General features: G+C 33.0%; 1 protein-coding gene across 1 annotated transcript; it reads left to right on the forward strand.

The window, feature by feature from the left end:
- The first annotated feature begins 10,380 nt into the window (after positions 1 to 10,380).
- LOC138338612 (uncharacterized) lies at positions 10,381 to 12,134 on the forward strand. Its single transcript, XM_069289592.1, has 4 exons — positions 10,381 to 10,678; positions 10,774 to 11,064; positions 11,395 to 11,631; positions 11,788 to 12,134. The coding sequence occupies exons 1-4, from the start codon at positions 10,381 to 10,383 to the stop codon at positions 12,132 to 12,134; spliced, it is 1,173 nt and encodes a 390-aa protein (XP_069145693.1).
- Positions 12,135 to 19,945: the final 7,811 nt, after the last annotated feature.

Here is a 19,945-nt window from a genome sequence, read left to right on the forward strand (position 1 = left end):
TCAACCAATTTCAAAGTTCGAAATAGATAAATTTTCATCTTCAAATTTTTCTTTCTTTTTTTCTTTCTAATACTTCATGGATCATCCGTCATTTAGTATTGCGATTACCCAAATAGTTACATTAAACACTAATTAAATCTCTATTTGTGAAGAATCTAAAGTGGAAGAAAACGAGTCTAAGAGCTTGCAATAATCTTCTAAAGTTTCAAGAAATTAAAAAAAAAACATGCAAAAACACCCAAGAAGAGAGGTAGAAAGAATGTCGTCTCCATTTCCAGATCTGCACCACCATCAGTATATTTTTTTTTTGTAATTTTTGTATTCACATGTAATGAGTTTTGTGTAATAGTAGAAACATTTTTCTAAATAATTTTTTATATATATATTATTCTTCATTTGATACACAAAACTCTAAATTTTGGTATATTTTGATTATTCTTACTACTAATGTATCAAGAAGTTAAAATGAAAAAAAAAATAAGTTATAACTGTTGATATTTATCATTAATTTACAAAATGTTGATTTTATGTATCATTCATCTTACTAGATAAAGCATATTTGGTCATTTTTTTGTTGTGAAAAGTGTATGAAAGTTTAAAGTTCAAATTAGAGGATTACATGTATGTATCAGAACAACATAATGTTTCATCAGTTGGCTTATTGTTTCTATTAAATATCAATTTGACTGATTTATAATCTGTAGTTACAATTATGTATCAAGTACAATTTTACTTTTTTTTTGTATCATATTAAAACTTATTATTTCTATTAAGTATCAATTTGACTGATCTATAATTTATAGTTAGAATTATGTATCAATTACAATTTACATTTTTATGTATCATATTAAAGCTTATTATTTCTATCAAGTATAAATTTGACTGATTTATAATCTGTAGTTAGAATTATGTATCAAGTACAGTTTTACATTTTTATGTTTTATATTAAAGCTTATTATTTATATTAAGTATCAACATCATTTTTTTCAATTGCAGAATATGAATTATGTAGTTAAATAGATGCAAAACATTCCTTTAAGTTTGACTCTATTTACAATTGAATATCTCAAGAGACTTAGCTTTGTTAATAGGGGATAAGGGTATCCAATTATTTATGGTAGTGGGTTATTTGAAAAGACAGAGAGAACTGATTGGACAGCTTTGAACGCATATAAAGACAAGAAAATCGAAGAACTTTTGGGTCCGCAATATTCGTTTGATGTGGAGTTTGCTCAAGATATCTCAAAAGCGATAGCCTGTCAGTATTGTATCATTTTTTCTCTATTATTTTTGTATCTAATTCATTCTTATCATTAATCTTCTTGTTTTTGTAGTGATTGTGAAATGTTAGCTGCATTTGCGAAATTTTTGAATGACGAAATCAACATGTGAGATAATAGTTTTGACGTGACTATCTTCGCAAAAGATATGTTGTTGTTATGGAAGTATGATCTCGACAAGGCCAATTTTGGATATGTTAGCGACAATGATGATCCTCCAAGATTGAAGAATGACTTAAAATCAGCAGATGAAAATGAACTTGTTAATGTAGGCTAGTTAGTTTTCTGTGTTCCTGTTCACAGACATATGTTGATGCTTATTTGTATTTTGGAGATCAAATAGTGTATTGGAGTATTTATTACCCTTACAATAATATAGTATTAAATTTGGAAGAGTTAAAATTATTTATTTTCGATTTTGATTTTCTGTTTAGTTCAGTTAGGAATTCAGAAAATTATATATCCAAAAAGTATGATAATAATGACGTTATTGTATGAGATATCTATTATAATAGTTACATTAATGAAATTTTATCACTAAAAATATCATATTAATGTATCTGATATTTTTGATACATATCATTAGAATTTTGTAAATAATTATTATGTACATGATACAAAAATGATTACCAAATAACAAATTTGTTTGTATCACAAATCGTGATATTATATTTTACACTAGATACATGCTAGTTATTTCTAAAAAAATTAAATATATTTTGTACAAATCACAACAATTGATATATTAAGTAATATGATTTATCAAGAAAGAATTTTATATATATTACACACAATAATTTGGTCTTCTAATATGAAAATTTATTAAGTATCTAAACATGTGATACTATATTGCTAAACTTAATACAATTAGTAAATATTTTGCGTCTTGTTTCTTATACCTTTGGGTAAAAATCTCAGCAATTAACAAAAATTAAATTTTGATGTAAACGTTATAAAAATTAAAGTATCAGATACATAAATATAAAATTAACTTTTGACAACTTTTAACAAATAAAAATTATAGAACATATTGATAAACGTTTCAATTCAATTTATTGTACCAAAATCTCTGTGTAACAGTGGTAACAAATGCTACACTTTGAGAATTATTAAACATGAAATATCCATGATACTCCGAAAACATAATCATCAAGAATTTTTTTTTTAAAAAAAGTACATGTTCTTCTATTGTAACCTTCTTGTCCAATTGTCCACAACAATTTGTGTTTGCGATTAGCTTTTCATCTGCATTTTTCTTTCCTTTTTTCCTTGATCTACCAGACCTTTTTTTGTATCTTGGTGGCAAGACAACCTCTTTCAAAACACTTTTCAGAATTGTCCAATCACTTTTGTCCGGCTTGGCTAATGCAACAGGTTTATTTCTACGTACAACTTCACTCCCATATCATTCCTGATTATCATCGGAGATGAATTACCTTCTATAATATATCAGATGATAACATTTTTTTTTCAATTATCAATATTCAATTCAATTGCAATGACTGAAATAAGATTCATATGTAAAATATTTTCCCCAATCACTATCCAATCACTTTTGTATCACTCGTATCTAACCTCACTCTCTCATATTCCTGAATGCCTTAACAAGATTGGAATATTCATAACGAATCTTCACAAAATCGCCTTCAAAGAAAATTATAAACCTCGTTTCTGAAACTTTTTTGGGAGGAACAAAGATAAACAATTCTAATTCTCTTAGTATTTTATATTGACTAAAACTGTTTGAAACAAATAAATTAAGGTGTAATTTAGGGGATTAGTAACGATAGCGACTTTTAGGGGTTTAGTAATAATTTCAATTTTTAATCCTCACTTTACGCATTACACTGTTAAACCTAAACCAAATATAATGTATCATACATCATAATATGTATCTGAAACTTACTAAAAATATGGGATTTTTTGTAATTTATAAAAGAGTAGGGATAGAAGGTAATTTATATTTTACACTGTGTGATTTGTATAATTTTTACAAATATTATTGGCTGATAAAATTGTATTCGTACTTGAATATATTTTTTAACTGTGCAAAATATCAAATGAATATTAACCGCTGTTACGAATAAAATGAATATTAGAAAAAAAATATAATGAACGTAACTAATGACATGTAAAAATGTAGTTTTAATATTATCTAATAAAAATCCAATTTTTGATAAATAAGGATAGTTATCGATAAACTTATTTAAAACTATAAAAATGATTATTTGAACTATTAAATGAATAAAGTCACGAATGATGAAAATGTTAGGCCAAAATTGAGCGTCAATATTAGTTATGCAAAGTTCAGTTATGTATGTATTAGTTATGCAGAGTTTAGTGATGCAGGTATTAGTTATAGGATTTAGTTATGTAGGTAATATTTAGTTACGTAGAGATTACATTACATTAATAATTAACTATTGAATATTGATTTTAATATAAATTAATATTAATATATATTATTTACAAATAAAATATGTAAGCAAATAGTATAAATTCTCCCTTAAAAAAAGAAAATTTCTCAATACTTGACTAATAATTCTATGTTTTTTCTCTTTGTTTTTTAATGTTTAAAACTTATAAAAAATAAAATATTATTAATCAAGTAAATTATACTATCCTATTTTATAGTGTAAATAAATTATTATCAATATGATGCATATGTTGTTTCAACAGTTTTAGTATATCAAATTTATAAATATTATATAAATTCACGTTCTAAAAAAATATAAATACATGATAATTAAATATGTGAATATATTTAGTATATCTAATGCAAATATATAATTAGCATATGCACTATCAAAATAATGCATTCCTATTCGTAATACTAATAAATATTTTTTTGATTCTAAATGAAAATAAATAGAAAGTTGTTTGTATAAAAAAATAAGAAATGAAAATAGTTGGAAAAATAGAATAGTTATGTAAATTTTTTAGTAAAAAAGATTTTAAAACAAATTAATAGGGATAAATGTGTAATTTATCTTTCTAATACATGTATAACTAATATCCACATAACATATTCCACCTTCTATCGTGCATAACTTATACATAGATTTCGTCATAAGTTATGTAGTTATTAATTATGTAGGATTACAAAAAAGGTAACCTAACACCTTTAATCATTTAGAAATTTATTTAAATATAAATGTATTAAATAATTTATATTATATTAAATTTATATTAATCCAATTAAATATTATGGATTAACATAATTAATTTAATTATTTAAATTCAGATAAATATGAATTTAACTAAAGTCTGCTCCATAAAGCCCATATGATATTTCACTTAAATCTTATTGGTCGAAGGGAGTAATGTTCCAATCGCAATTCCTCTATTCTAAAATTATAAATAGGGGTCTCATAATTCAGAAAAGAGGACCAAAAATTTTAAAAGAAGCTTGATAAAGTTCGTGGATCAAAAGCTGTAGATTTCTCTAAAAGCTCAAGAATTCAAGCATTCAAGTTTCAAGAACTATCAAGATCAAGAATGATAAAGATCAAAAACGATCAAGATCAAGACCGTCGGATTCAAGATCAAGCTCAAAGCCCTTGGATTCAACTAAAAGTCAAGATCAAGATAAAGTTCAAGTTCATATTCAAGATCAAGATAAAGTTCAACATAAAGTCAACTCCAAGTTCAAGTTCAAGCCCAAGATCAAGATCAAGATAAATCCCAAGTTCAATATCAAGCTTTAAAGCCCTTGAATTTATATTTGAAAAGGCGAATTTAGAGGAATCATAGAGATTGTAACACTCGTATTTGAAATAATAAATTGATTGTTGCTATAGTTTTCCCTTCCTGATTGTTGTTTTCTCGACGTGAATTTTATCGTCTACAAATTCTGGCACGCCTAGTGGGACAATTTCTACCTCTCATATCAACTTTAAATGCCATAAAGAACATTGAGATGACTTCCATGAAGAACAACTCTCAATCAAATGCCTCTAAGTCCACTTGCTCCAAGTTCTCTACTAAAGTTGAAGACATTCTGGGTGTTACCTTTGGAAGTTTTGGAGCTGTTACAAGGATAAAAGTTGTTGAGCTAGGATAACAAACGCTTCAAGTGTCATCCGCGTCAACTCCAATTTTTGGGTCTGCAACTCCAAGATGATCAACTTCCTCTACAAATGTTTTAGAAGGGGAAAGTACTGTTGCTGAAAAAATCAAGAAGACCTTATCTCTACTTGAGCAATCTGGTTCCAAGAACTCTACGACAAGGAAGAGCTGTGATTCAACTGGTGAATTATATCCTCGTGCATCATGTAACGTGAGTCCACTGAAGATCAACTTACACGATAATCCATGTTACTCTCCTACATCTCGAATGATCATGCAAACAATGGTGACTGCTGCTTCTTTCCCTAAGGAACAACTTTCAAAGTTGTCAAAGTTGGTTGAAGGATTGATAAATCATGTACAACACCAAAATTCTAGAATCGATAAGTTGATGGATCGAGTGTTAGGAATTTTAGATGGAGAAATGAGTCATGTTCCTAGAAAATGTGTTGAAGTTCAAGAGGTTGGAGATCCTGCAAAGAAGGCACTGCTTGTTACTGAGATGCCATTTTCATCCGAAGGAATGATCCTACTCGATCGCTTGAAGGAGTTCATTGAAGGGACTATCAAAGATAAGTATGAAGTCTCTACAAAGTCCTCTCATATGTATGTCAAGCGATACACTGCAAGAATTGATAACTTAAAAATGCCTGCTGGTTATCAACCTCCCAAGTTTCAACAATTTGAGGGCAAAGGAAATCCAAAGAAACACGTTGCATACTTCGTGGAAACATGTATGGAGACCACCTTGTCAAGCAGTTTGTCCGCTCTTTAAAGGGAAATGCCTTTGATTGGTATACAGATCTCGAGCCCAATTCTATCAATAGTTGGGAACAACTAGAGCACGAGTTTCTCAATCGCTTCTATAGCACAAGGCGTACAGTGAGTATAGTAGAACTCACGAATATTCGCCAAAGAAAGGATGAACTAGTCATAGATTTTATAAATCGGTGGAGGAATGCGAGCCTGAATTGCAAGGATAGGCTTAGTGAAACTTCTGCGATAGAAATGTGTATTCAAGGGATGCATTGGAAGATTCTTTACATCTTACAAGGAATAAAGCCAAAGTACTTCAAAGATCTCGCTACTCGTGCCCATGATTTGGAGTTGATCATGTCCTCCATTGGGAAAGATGTGAATTTTTTCCATGATCCTTGCAAAGGAAGAGAAAAGCAAGAGACCAAGAGAAGATGGAGCAAATTTGTGCCCAGAAGTGACAACAAAGAATCCATGAATGTTAATTTGTCGCCTGCGAAGTTTAATACGAAGGAGGGCATAAAGCAAAAAGTGAGAATAAATCTTCAAGCACGTTCTAACCAAAAGTCGACCCTAAGAGAGATGCAAGAAAAGGAATACCCCTTCTTGGATTTTGACATTTCTGATAGTTTTGATGAGTTAGTAGAGTTAAAGCTCATTGAGTTGTCGGAGATGAAGTAACCTGATAAAGCTGGTAAAGTTGATGACCCAAATTATTGCAAGTATCATAGACTTGTAAGTCATCCTCTTGAAAAATGTTTTCTCTTCAAGGATAAAGTGATGTGATTGGTTAGAGAAAAGAAGATTGTCCTTGATGATGAGAAATCTAATTCTAACCAAATCTCTGTCACATTCGGCTCACTCGATCCGGTCCAAATATGTGTCTCTAAAAAGCATAAAGATGACTCATTTGAAAAGAGCAATCTCAAGTTGATACAAATGCTGATGAAGGTTGGATTCTTGTGACACGAAAGGATTCATTACATCAACCAATTAGACAGAAGATGGTGAAAAAACTAGGGAAGCAAAAATCAATCAATCGCTCAAAGAAGGCAAAAGTAGAAGTGCATCACTACCAGAAACCCTGATATCCTGTAACTCTAGAGAAATTATTGCCAAGTTGGTTGCGCACAAAGTCTACTCAAGAAAATATCGAGGGATCATGCTTTAATGCCGATAAAGAAGAAATAACAAAGGTGGCTCCAACTGGCCAAGAAGAAGGAACAACGACAGAAGCCTCACCGAAAGTGTCTCCTAGTAGCAAAAAAAAGGCAACAAGAGAAATCTCGTCAACAATCTCTCTTTCATCTTCTGAAGAGTCTATTGAACATTCTTCTCAAGAAGCATATGTATGTGATACAAAAATCACATTCAGAAATGATGATTTTCTATTTGGTGAAACATTACATAACCGTCCTCTGTATATGGTGATCACGTGCTAGAGAAGAAGATAAATAGAATATTAGCAGATGAAGGATCTAGAGTCAACATTATGCCTATCCACACATTAAAGGAACTCGACATTGCGACTGAAGAACTTAATTAAAGTCGTTTATTGATACAAGGGTTTTATCAAGGGGGCAAGGTCTTTAGGCTCTATTAAATTAGAAATTCAAACGGAAGATTTGCAATCAAGCGCATGGATGCACGACATCTATGCAAAGACCTCATACAATATATTGCTTGGTAGGCCTTGGGTAAATGAGAATAAGATCGTCTCATCTTCTTACTGTCAATGTTTGAAGTATCTTGAAGGCAGAATTGAAAGGAAGATTGTTGCGGATAATAATCCTTTCACCAAAGCTGAGACACATTTTGTTGATGCAAAATTCTATTTAAAGGGTTATGTTGTTAAAGAGGCAAAACCCAATTACGTCAAATCAACCAAATATGAAAAGATCATGAGCAAAAGAGTTGATCCGGACACTGAAAAGGCCAAAGTTGACACTAAAGAACTTTGTCCTAATCTTACTGAAGGGAAGATCATGTCTCTAAAGAAGAAACTGACTTCTGGACTTTGCTATGTTCCAAAAGTAAAGAAAGAAGAAGTCAAATCATCTCACCATCAAGAATATATATTAAGAGGACTAATCTTCCTATCAGACAGATTGATGCAATAACCTTGTCTTCAAAACTACCAGGAAAAACAATCACTCAAAGTCAGGTGCGAGTTATGGCGCTACCTGTGAAACGCACAAGTGAAGGTTTTGATCCTAATGCTTACAAGTTATTTGTGCAGGCCAGAAACAACCCAAATAAGCCATCAGTGTTAGGGAAACTCCCATCAGAAGATAAAACTAGACAGGCATGTGAAGGATTAGGCTATAACCAACCACCACCGGTTCACATCTCCATAATAAGGGCAACCAATAATCATATAACTTTTGAAGATGATGTCACTGCTCCCAATAACAGGCCTTTCGTCTTTGATCGACTTAGGGAAGCGAATGCAAGAACTTCTATGTTTGAGAGGTTAGTTCCATAGAAGAAAAATCACAAAAATCTAAGAATTTATTTAAAAGTTACAAGGCCTACTTCACATTTAATTGAAAGTACTTTAGAAGTTTGATCCATTCTAAAATGAGGCAATGAGTAAAGCTTGTAGTTTCATGTAAAGAGGAACTCAAGGCAACAGTTCAAACAGTGGTTTACACTAAGGAGCGCGAGGAAGATTAAGAAAGTGTAGGTTCGTCAAATCATGTTACAATCCAAAGTGAGTATGATTCTTTGCCTCAAATGAAGATTGATGAAGAGTTAGAAGATATTGTCTTGTGTTGTCATATATCTGTCAATGATAATGATCCTTTGGAAAAGGAAGATGCTGGAGATGCTCCACCGGAACTTGAAGAAGGAGTAAAGACTATCATAGATCCTTTGAAAGAAGTTAACCTTGGCACTGATGAACACCCAAGGCGACTTACTTGAGTGCTTTTCTAGAAGTTGATGAAAAAGTTGCTTATATAAACATACTCAAAGAATATAGGGATATCTTCCCTTGGAATTATAAAGAAATGCCTGGATAGAATCCTAAAGTAGCGGTTCATCAGTTAGCAGTCGAAAATGGGGCTCATCCTGTTAAGCAAGCTCAAAGACGTTTTAGGCCAGATTTGGTTCCTTTGATCGAAAATGAAGTTAACAAACTCATTGAGGCAGACGTTATTTGTGAGGTCAAATATCTTATATGAACTTTAAGTATTGTTCCAGTGAGGAAGAAGAATGGTCAAATTCAAGTTTGTGTTAACTTTAGAGATCTAAATAACACATGCCTTAAATATGAGTTTTCTCTTCCAATTCCAGAGTTGATGATTGATGCCACCACTGGTTGTGAGGAGATGTCGTTCATGGATGGATCTTCTGGCTATAATCAAATGTGCATGGCACCAAAGGATAAAGAACTCACCGTATTTCGCAGCCTAGAAGGTATTTATTGCTACAAGGTGATGCCATTTGGCTTAAAGAATGCTGGTGCCACATATCAAAGGGTTATGCAAAATATTTTTGATGACTTTCTCCATAAAAATGTTGAATGTTATGTTGATGACTTGGTGGTAAAATCGATAAAGAGGGGTGATCATTTGAAAGACTTAAGAATGGTGTTTGAGCTGCTTCGAAGATATCAACTAAGGATGAATCCATTGAAGTGTGCCTTTGGAGTTACTTCTGGAAAGTTCCTTGGTTTCACTGTGAGACACCGGGGAATTGAAATCGATCAAGCAAAAGTTGATGCAATATCAAAGATGCCAGAGCCTCGAAATATTTATGAGTCAAAAGTCTTCAAGGAAAGCTAGATTACTTGAGGAGGTTCATCTCAAATCTAGCAGGACGATGACAACCATTTGGTCACCTCATTAAGAAAGGTTCTCTTTTTAATTGGGATGAAACATGTAGCGATGCCTTTAAAAGTATCATTTTGGCAGCCCCTATACTTGGAAAGCCACTGATACTCTATATTGCAGTAGAAGAAAGGTCCATAGGAGCCTTGTTAGCTCAAGAGAATAGTGAAAGCAAAGAAAACTCTCTTTACTACTAAAGTAGAATGATGACACCAAATGAGTTGAAATATTCGCCAATTGTAAAATTGTGTTTGGAACTAGTCTTCTCAATTCAAAAAATGAAGCATTATTTTTAAGCTCATGTTGTTCCTCTTATTTCTAGAGCAAATTTCATCAAGTTTATTATGTCAAAACATATCCTTAGTCACCGAGTAAGATGGTACATCCAATTTTAATAGTTTGAGATCGTGTACATCCCTCAAAAGGCTGTAAAAGGACAAGCAATGGCGGATTTCTTAGCAGACCATCCTATACCGAATGATCGTGAGTTAACTGATGAGCTTCCCAATGAAGATGGGATGTTAATTGAAGTGCAATCTCCTTGGAAAATGTACTTTGATGGGGCTGGACATCGTGGCAGAGCTGGTGCTGGCGTGGTGTTCATCACTTCGCAAGAAGAGATTCTACCATTCTCTTTTACTTTGAAACAATGTTGCTCTAATAATGTCGATGAATACCAAGCATTGATAATTGGACTTGAAATGGACGTCGACATGAATCAATTACATTTACAAGTCTTTGGTGACTCTAAATTGGTGATTAATCAACTCTATGGAAGTTATGAGGTGAAGAAGCATGAATTGCGCCCTTATCATGATTTGCTCAAAATTTGATAGGATGGACAGGAGATGTAACCCTTCAACATGTTTGTAGAATCGAGAATAAGAGAGCTGATGCATTGGCTGCTCTAGCTTCAATGCTAACCCTTCCTGATCAAACACAAGAAATTGTCTGTAAAAAATGGACAGTACCACCGCCAAATGAGGAAGAATATATTGAAAATGATCTTGATTATATTGTCTCTGTTGCTGAAGCCGTAAAAGAATATTGGAGACAATCTATTGTTGACTACATGTGCTATGGGATACTTCCAGAAAATCCAAGGAGAAGGACTGACATACGTCATCGTGCACCTCACTTCCTTTAATACAAGGACACATCATATAGAAGATCATTTAAGGGTGTGCTATTACGATGTTTGGGAGAGAAAGAAGTGATTCAAGCTTTGCAAGAAGCACATTCAAGAGTATGTTGATCACATCAATCTGGACCAAAACTTCACTTTCACATAAAGATGATTGGATATTACTGACCAACCATGGTGGAGGACTGCTTAAGTTATACTCGGAGGTGCGATGTTTGTCAATTTTATGCGAATTTCAGTCATTAGACGCCCGAAGTATTGCACCCAACCATGGCATCTTGAGCATTTGATGCTTGGGGACTGAATGTTGTAGGACCACCACCAAAGTCTTCTGGTGGACACTTGCACATCTTGGCTGCAACAAATTATTTCTCAAAGTGGGCTGACGTTGTCGCCCTTAAGGAAGTGAATAAAGAAAATGTTGTAAATTTTATCCAAGTAAATATCATCTATCGCTTTGGTATCCCTCGCTACATAATAACTGACAATGGAAAGCCATTTGATAACAAGTTAATGAACAAGATTTATGATTTTTTTGGCTTCAAGCAGCGTAAATCTTCTATGTATCATGCTGCCGAGAAAGTTGTCTCCAAGTCCAAACGAGATTGACATGAAAGAATGGAGAAAGCTTTGTGAGCATATACAACGACATACCGCACTCCAACTCAAGCAACACCATATTCAATTGCTTTTGGAGTTGAAACAGTCTTGCCACTTGAGCATCAAATATCTTCCTTGAAACTTGCTATTCAAGAAGGACTCACTGAAGAAGAAAATGCTCGACTGCGTCTTGCTGAGTTAGAAGCACTTGATGAAAAGAGTCTAGAAGCCCAACAAAACCTTGAATGTTATCAAGCTCGTCTATCTCGTGCTTTCAATAAGAAGGTTCGCTTGAGGTGTTTCGAAGTTGGAGACCAAGTTCTCATAGTAATAAGACCCATCATTACTTCGCATAATCTGGTGGCAAATTTACCTCAAAGTGAGATGGACCATATGTCGTACAAGAAGCATATTCAAATGGTGCTTACAAGCTTGTTGATGTTGATGGCTTAAGAATCAATCTTATTAACACCAAATTCCTAAAGAGGTACTACCCTTGAAGTAAGATGATGCTCCTTAAGGTACGAGCCTAAAATGCATGTCACTCCTAGCCCGCAAGACTATAAACTCTGTACGGCATAACCAAAAAAAACTCAATTCCCCAGAACTACGTTGTGACTTGATCCTCTTCACTGAGGTACGTAGGCGCTTAGAACCATATACTAAGTTGAGTTGCAAGAGTGTAAAAAAAATGCATATTCCCACTTAGATGTCACATGATTATTAAAAATATAAGTATTTTGTTTTATCTTTTGTCTCATCAAAATGTTAGACTTGTACGACGTATTGATTGGTCAATAGATAGGGGCAAACCCTTATAAAGTATCAGTTTCTTTAATAACATACTTGAAGTTTCTTTAAATTCACACAAGTTTACAAATTGAAGACTTCAAATCTTCCAAGTTTGAAAGCTGAATTCTTCAAAGTATGCAAAATAAAGTCTTCGAAGTCTCCAAGTTTGTGAATTTAAGACTTCAAATCTTCCAAGTTTGAAAGCTGAATTCTTCAATGTATGCAAAATAAAGTCTTCGAAGTCTCCATGTTTGCAACTTGGAATCCTTAAATCCACAAGTTAAAGTCTTCAAGCTTGGAAGTTCAAATCTTTAAGCTTACAAGTTGAAATCTTCAAATTCAATAAGTTTGCAAGTTAAAATCTTCGAATTCTTGTGCTACATTTGCAAGCTTTGATGCAGAAGCTTAAAGGAATGCTGAACTTTTTTATTGGCGTAAACGTGGACGTAGGTTGGATTGTTCAAATTTTAAACAAAAAGATAAAGAGCAAGTTGAAGAATGCGACTAAAGACATGTATAATGTTGGATATAATATGAAACAAAAGAAAACATTATCCTAAAAGAATGTCTAGCATATCAATCAAACTCTAAAAGAATTAAACAAATAAATAAAATCTAATCCAAGCATAGTTTGTAATTGATCAACTCTTGACGTATAGCCTCTAGATTCTCTTTCTTTTGATCTAGATCACTCTTAAAATCCGCGTCAAAGCATGCATCAAATTCCTGGGTTGCAAATGAGGTTGCTAGCTTGTCTTCTTGAACTTTCTCATCGGCATCTATCAAAAGGACTTGCAAATCTTGTGCTCTTTTGCACAATGCTCTTATCTCTTTCTTCATATCACCAAATAATTGACGAAGGGAGGACGCCTCCTCAACTTTATCTTGATCCCCAAACATAGAATTTGTAAGACGTTCTCCCGCTGCTACAAACAACTGTTTTCTGGCGCTTTCTACATCTATATCATGAAGGGTTGATCGTGCTTGATCATATGAAGCAGCAAAATCAAAGAAAGAGTTCAATAAAGTTTTCAAGAGTGAAACATCCATGTCTTGCAGTCTAACTCTTTGATGATTACTTGAATTTCATCTCTAAGAGAAGAAGCAGAATTTTTGTCACTTCTTGAAAGCTTGCCTTTAATGACTTTTCAAAGAGCAGCTTCCCATTAAATACAGACATAGCAGATGGCGGATGCTTCCATTCTTCATATCCAAAATCATCTATAACCTCATTGCGGGAGACATGAGGTGACCCTTTTTCCACTTGAGTCATAGAAAGTGGTTTTATCAAATCTAAATGAGATATGGATTCACCACAATTTTGTGACTCCTCTTGTTGTGGAGTCGTAAAATGGTTCTCCTACAAAAAAAATGAAGGAATAAATAAATAAATAAAAAGTACTAAGTTATTAGAGCAAGTGTCTTAACCACACCTTATTGAGAGAGGCTGTTATAGTTCTTGAAGAACTGCTTGCATTATCACAAGGCTCAACCACGGGTGGGGTAGCATCATCTAATACCCATAATCTCCTAAAAAAGACTTCATTGCTACTACTTTCACTCTCACCTTTAAGCAATCTCTTGGAAACATAAGCGGCTTGAGTAGGTGTATTTCTTTTTTATGCTACCAAAGGCAATTGATACTTCATTTTACATTTCCGGGGTGTCTTAACACCCAAAAGAAAAGGCACGCCATCATTAAAGACCTCATTATTTACTTCCCCAGAACCCTCTAAATGTATGACGGGAATTGGTTGAGCAGCATCCACTAAAGCTTGCAAATAATCATCAAGAAATTTCCCATGAGTTTTCTTCCACCAAGCTTTATAGTCAGATCCAAAAGACTTACCCACATTAGGTGTGATTGAAGGAAAAGTTGCTCTTGATGCAGATCGTCTCATAGCGCAAATACGCCAGAACGTAAGACCCTTGTTCAAGGAGGCACTACGAATATCATTCTTCATGATATCAGAGATGTTTTGGTACCAAATTGATGACTGAAGCGATGTGGACTACATGGTTCAATAATGAATGAATCTCTACATCAAAGAGGAAGATAGTTAAAGCGAATACTCATGAATTAACTTGACTCCAACTCTGGTGCACAATCATTATCCGCATGAAAGTAAGGGTACGTCTTATCCAACATAGTAGATGTCTAACTCACATTCTCCCCACCATGAATGAGTTTTCTCGCATCAATGTTATCAAATAACTTGCACCACCCTCTCCAGAATATATTACAACAGTAGGAATAAATGGGCCATCAGGAAATGCATAATGAGTCTTGAAGTAATTAACAAGCCAACCATAAACATAGTGGATGGGGAAGTACACTTTAATTTGATCAAGTTGAGGTAAAGAGGATATCTTATTTAAACCATTGTAATTGCTAGCTAATACCATAATTGCAAGATTAATATTCCTCCTGCACATCTTCAAGCTTTCCATCTTGAAATTCCCCGGACGTACAAACTCACCCTCTTTATTGGAAAGGACGAAAGCACACAACCAACAAGACAAAAAAGCATCTAGATATGTTTCATCTGTTTTGTCATCTCTCACTCTAAGTCCAGAGAACACCCTTTCTTCAGCATGTGACCACCTTCTTGTATCAGGTAAGTTCCCACTAGGATTATGGGTAGATTCGGGGCGAGAAGAGTTCTTTTCCTCCCTCGGTGGAGCAGCTTCATACCTCTGAGGTTTCTTACACCAAAAGCTTATCCACTTGCTATAGGATACTTCTTAACTAATCCCCCAAAGATGATGTAATGCCCCTAATAAATATTCACAAATCTGAGGAATGTACTTGGTCCTCTTTTCATCATAAACCATAAGTTCTTTGGCCTCAGGCACTATTTTCTCATAAAGTGAACCCGAAATAGGCAAACCCCCAAGAATATGTAAGTCCCATAGAGAAATAGATAATTCTCCGACAGATGTAAGAAGTGTATTGGTTTTTGGACACCAAGCCTCAAAAAACTCTTGAAAAATGTATGAGTTACGGTCATAAGTGAATAAAGATGCATAAACAACATCATAAATTTGGGTTGTAACCAGTACCTCTTGGCTTCTACCAAGTATATCCTCAGTCCATTCCCAATACCCTGGAATATGATGATATTCTCCCTCAACTACCATTGTGTTCCCGCATCGTATTTCACCTTGAATTATGCGACACCCTAAACTTGGAAGAGGAGTTGCAATGTAGCGTGGTGATGATCTGGCGCTTGAAGAGACCACAACTTGAGTAGATTATTGGAAGTATGAGTATGCATCGACTTCCAATTCGCCATATGAAATAGATTTTCCAAAGAAGGCCATGGATTTGCATATCGACCAACTAGTGGAGCATGAGTCAAAAATCGTGTTTTCTCTCTCCCTTCATTAGTCTCAACTATAAGATGCCCAAGTCTGGTGGACAGAGAAATGTATTCCTAAAAAGTTGTCATTTCTTCAAACTGCAAGGTATAAAAGGAGGTCGTTAGCAACAAACTTAGGCATATAATAGATATAAAAAAGTTGTCATTATCAATAAAGCTCTTTGTTATTCTTAAGGAGGGGATTTGCATCTATCCGCTTCCTTAAGAACACCATGAAGTTACCTTTCTTAAGGCGAAGATTTTCATGTATCCGCTTTCGCCTTAAGATTACCATGAAGTTACCTTTCTTAAGGCGGGGATTTTCATCTATCCGCTTTCGCCTTAAGAATACCATGAAGTTACCTTTCTTAAGGTGAAGATTTACATCTATCCGTTTTCGCCTTAAGAATACCGTGAATTTACCCTTCTTAAGGCGGGGATTTACATCTATCCGCTTTCACCTTAAGAATACCATGAAGTTACCTTTCTTAAGGCGGAGATTTACATCTAACCGCATTCGCCTTAAGAATACCATAAAGTTACCCTTCTTAAGGCAGGGATTTATATCTATCCTCTTTCGCCTTAAGAATAAATAAAGTTACCCTTCTTAAGGAGGGATTTATACAGGAGCAGCTCATGCATATTTTTGGCTTAAAGCAAAAAATCAAACGGGGCCCTAAATTTGAACTGTTAATAACTTTTATATAATTGATTTCTTCATTCATGAAAAACTTACTTTTTTAAAAAAAATAGTATTCAATATATGTTAAAAAATAATACCTTATAACCTACTATTATTAAAAATAAGGCCCCTTAAATTTGGGGGCCTAAGGTATATATTTTTTTAACACTGTCGAGCCACCCCTGAATTTATAACTATTCTTTTTCGTCTTAAGAATATCATAGTTACCCTTCTTAAGGTGGGGATTTATATATATCCTGTTTCGTCTTAACAATACCATAAATTTACCTTTCTTAGGATGGGAATATGTATCCTCTCTTCACACCTCAAAATAAAGCTCTTGTATTGTGACTCTCCATCGTGTAGCCTCAGTGAAACATAAATGTTGCTTCATGCGATTTTTATTAGATAATTTACTAGATACTTCAACAAGCCTTGTCTTCAATCATAACATATGTGTACTTCGACAAGATTTGAAGCAGAGGCATTTGTAATCAATTAAAAATTCATTTAAATATAAATGTATTAAATAATTCAGATTATATTAATTTATATTAATCCAAATAAATATTATGGATTAATATAATTAATTTATTATTTAAATTTAGATAGATATGAATTTAATTAAAGTCCGCTCCATAAATTTCATATGATATTTCACTTAAATCTGATTGGTCGAAGGGAGTCTTGTTCCAATCACAACTCCTCTATTCTAAAACTATAAATAGAGGTCTCATAATTCAGAAAAGAGGACCAACAATTTTAACAAGAAGATAGAGAAAGCTTGTGGGTCAAAGCTGCAGATTTCTCTACAAGTTCAAGAATTCAATCATTCAAGTTTCGAGAACGATCAAGATCGAGAACGATAAAGATCAAGATCGTCGAATTCAAGATCAAACTCGAAGCCCTTGGATTCAACTAGAAGTCAAGATCAAGTTAAAGTTAAAGTTCAAGTTCAAGTTCAAGATCAAGATAAAGTTCAACATAAAGTTCAACTCCAAGTTCAAGTTCAAGTCCAAGATCAAGATCAAGATAGAGATTAAGATCAAGATAAATTTCAAGTGCAAGATCAAGCTTTAAAGCCCTTGAATTTATATTTGTAAAGGAGAATTCAGAGGAATCATAGAGAATTTATCACTAGCATTTGAAATAATAAATTGATTGTTGCTATAATTTTTTGTTCCTGATTATTGTTTTCTCGACGTGAATTTTATTATCTACAACAGCGTATTAAATTAATACATGAATAACTATTATACAATATTTAGAACTTATCAACCAAACATAGTATAAGTCACTTTGACTTTTCAACCTAATAAAAAACTTTTTACCAAACATAATAAAACAAATACAATGTTTTATACATGAACAACATGCCCTCTTATACCATAACCAAACAGCCTGTAAAAGTATAAGAAATTGCGAGGGGAAATCACGGACACACATTGATATAGTTACTCGTAGATTTGATTATTAGCAGTTAATTATATTCGCTTATAAGTTAATCAAATATAAAATGAAGACATTAAAAAAATAAAGAAAGTCATATAAAGCAATAGAGCTATGAAACTATAGGTTTTTTCTCTTTAACCAAGAAAGTTTGAGTGTGATGGGTTTGAGATCCGGAGACGTTTCAGAATATAATTTTTTTGTCGAAAATACGTAAAATATAGAGAGCTTAGAGCACAAGAATATCAATATATTTCATTAGTACCGTTTAGTAACTATTACAAAACTGCTAAAAATAACGGACGTCATCGCACCAAAAAGCGACGAACGGCGTCGCCCCAAAAAGCGTGTCATATGTCACACAGTTCGTCTATTTTTAATAAAAATTATTTTTTAAAAAATTATTTTACAAAAAGCAAAGGACGATATCTCCTAGTGCGTCACTTTTTTCTGCAGATTTTTGCGTCAAATATATATATAATTAATAATTATTTATTTAATATATATATAGATAGATAGTAATTGTCCATCGCTTTTAATTAAAAATAATTATATATAAATTTAACAATAGTCACGCGGCCATCGCTTTCGAAATATTCTATTTTACTAATTATTTTTTTATGAAAGTGATGGGCAACATCTTTATGTCTGTTGCTTTTTGGTCAAATATTTTAAATAAGCGACGGATAGGGTCTCTGTGTCCGTCACGTTTTGGTCAAAATGTTCGATTAACTATTTAATGAAAAGCAATGGACTTAGAGATGTTGTCTGTTACTTTTCATTAAATATATGTCCCCCCCCCCCCCCCTTGTTCATTTGTCACATTCTCTTCTCTCCTTCTTCACTCCGTCACTGATGTCCCTCCGCCTATTGTGGCTGCCGGTAAGAGTCGTGAGGAGTTGTCGCCGCGAGCTTCACCTGTCGAAGCTGTCGCCACCACCTCCTTCCCCTCTCTCTTCATCTCTCCTTCTCCTTTTAAGGTTGAGTTTTCTTTATAAACAAAATTCAATTTGAACTATATTTGATGTTGTTTGTTATTAGATTATAATTAGTTTATTAATTTTGTGTTTATTGATTGTTAGTTTAAATTATGAATTATTATTTAGTGAATGAATTGAAAATTTTAATGTTAGGGTTATTTTGAATTAGGATATCTTAGGATTTGTTTGAATTTGAGTATTTCTTGAGTTAATTAGTTTAATTTTGGGATTGTAGGATTAGTTTGAATTAAGGTATTTAAGGAGTTGTTTGAATTTGGGTATTATTTGAGTTAGTTTGATTTTTGGATTTTAGGACTAACTAGAGTTTCAATTATTATTGAGATTTTAGGTGTAATAGTTTGAATTTGAGATTAGAAATAGTTAGCTAGTTTGAGTTTAGAATTTTAGCACTAGTTAGATTTTGTGATTTTAGGACTTGTTTGAATTTTTAATTTCAAGATTAGTTTTAATATTAAATTTAGGACTAGTTCAAATTATATTTGAGATTTATGACTAATAGTTTGAATTTGAAATTTTAAAAGTCACTTGAATTTGAGATTTTAAAGATTTGATTTACAACTTAATTAGAACTTATAACTAATTATAACTTGAATTTACTATAATTTGAACTTAATTAGGAATATGAAATTGAAATTTTGTTTACCTTAATTAATTAGAATTTTATTTCTATTCTTATTAGAACTTGGATTTTATTTGAATTTAATTAGAATTTTAAAGTATTTGAAAATCTTATTGACCTTAATTAATTTGAACTTAATATACTGATCAACAGTAGGGTTGGATGTTGCCTCATGTATTTGATGATTTGCGTTTGTATTGAAACACAAATAAGTTTAAGGCAATGTCTGAACAAGCCAAAAAGGCTAGAGGTAAAGGGTTGCTCGTTGCACACAGGGGTGCAAAGACCGCTGAAACAATTACAAGAGAGATTGTGAGTTCAAATTCAAATTTTTAATCAAATAATTAGTTACCTTGATT

This window comes from Solanum lycopersicum, chromosome 9, assembly GCF_036512215.1.
Source record: "Solanum lycopersicum chromosome 9, SLM_r2.1".
NCBI classification, from domain to species: Eukaryota; Viridiplantae; Streptophyta; class Magnoliopsida; order Solanales; family Solanaceae; genus Solanum; species Solanum lycopersicum.

Coding starts and splice junctions, on each gene's coding strand:
- LOC138338612 (XM_069289592.1), top strand. CDS start 10,381: ATGGCGGATTTCTTAGCAGACCATCCTATACCGAATGATCGTGAGTTA. Junction 10,679..10,773: donor ATTACATTTACAAGTCTTTG/GTGACTCTAAAT, acceptor AAAATTTGATAG/GATGGACAGGAGATGTAACC. Junction 11,065..11,394: donor AAGGACTGACATACGTCATC/GTGCACCTCACT, acceptor TGAATGTTGTAG/GACCACCACCAAAGTCTTCT.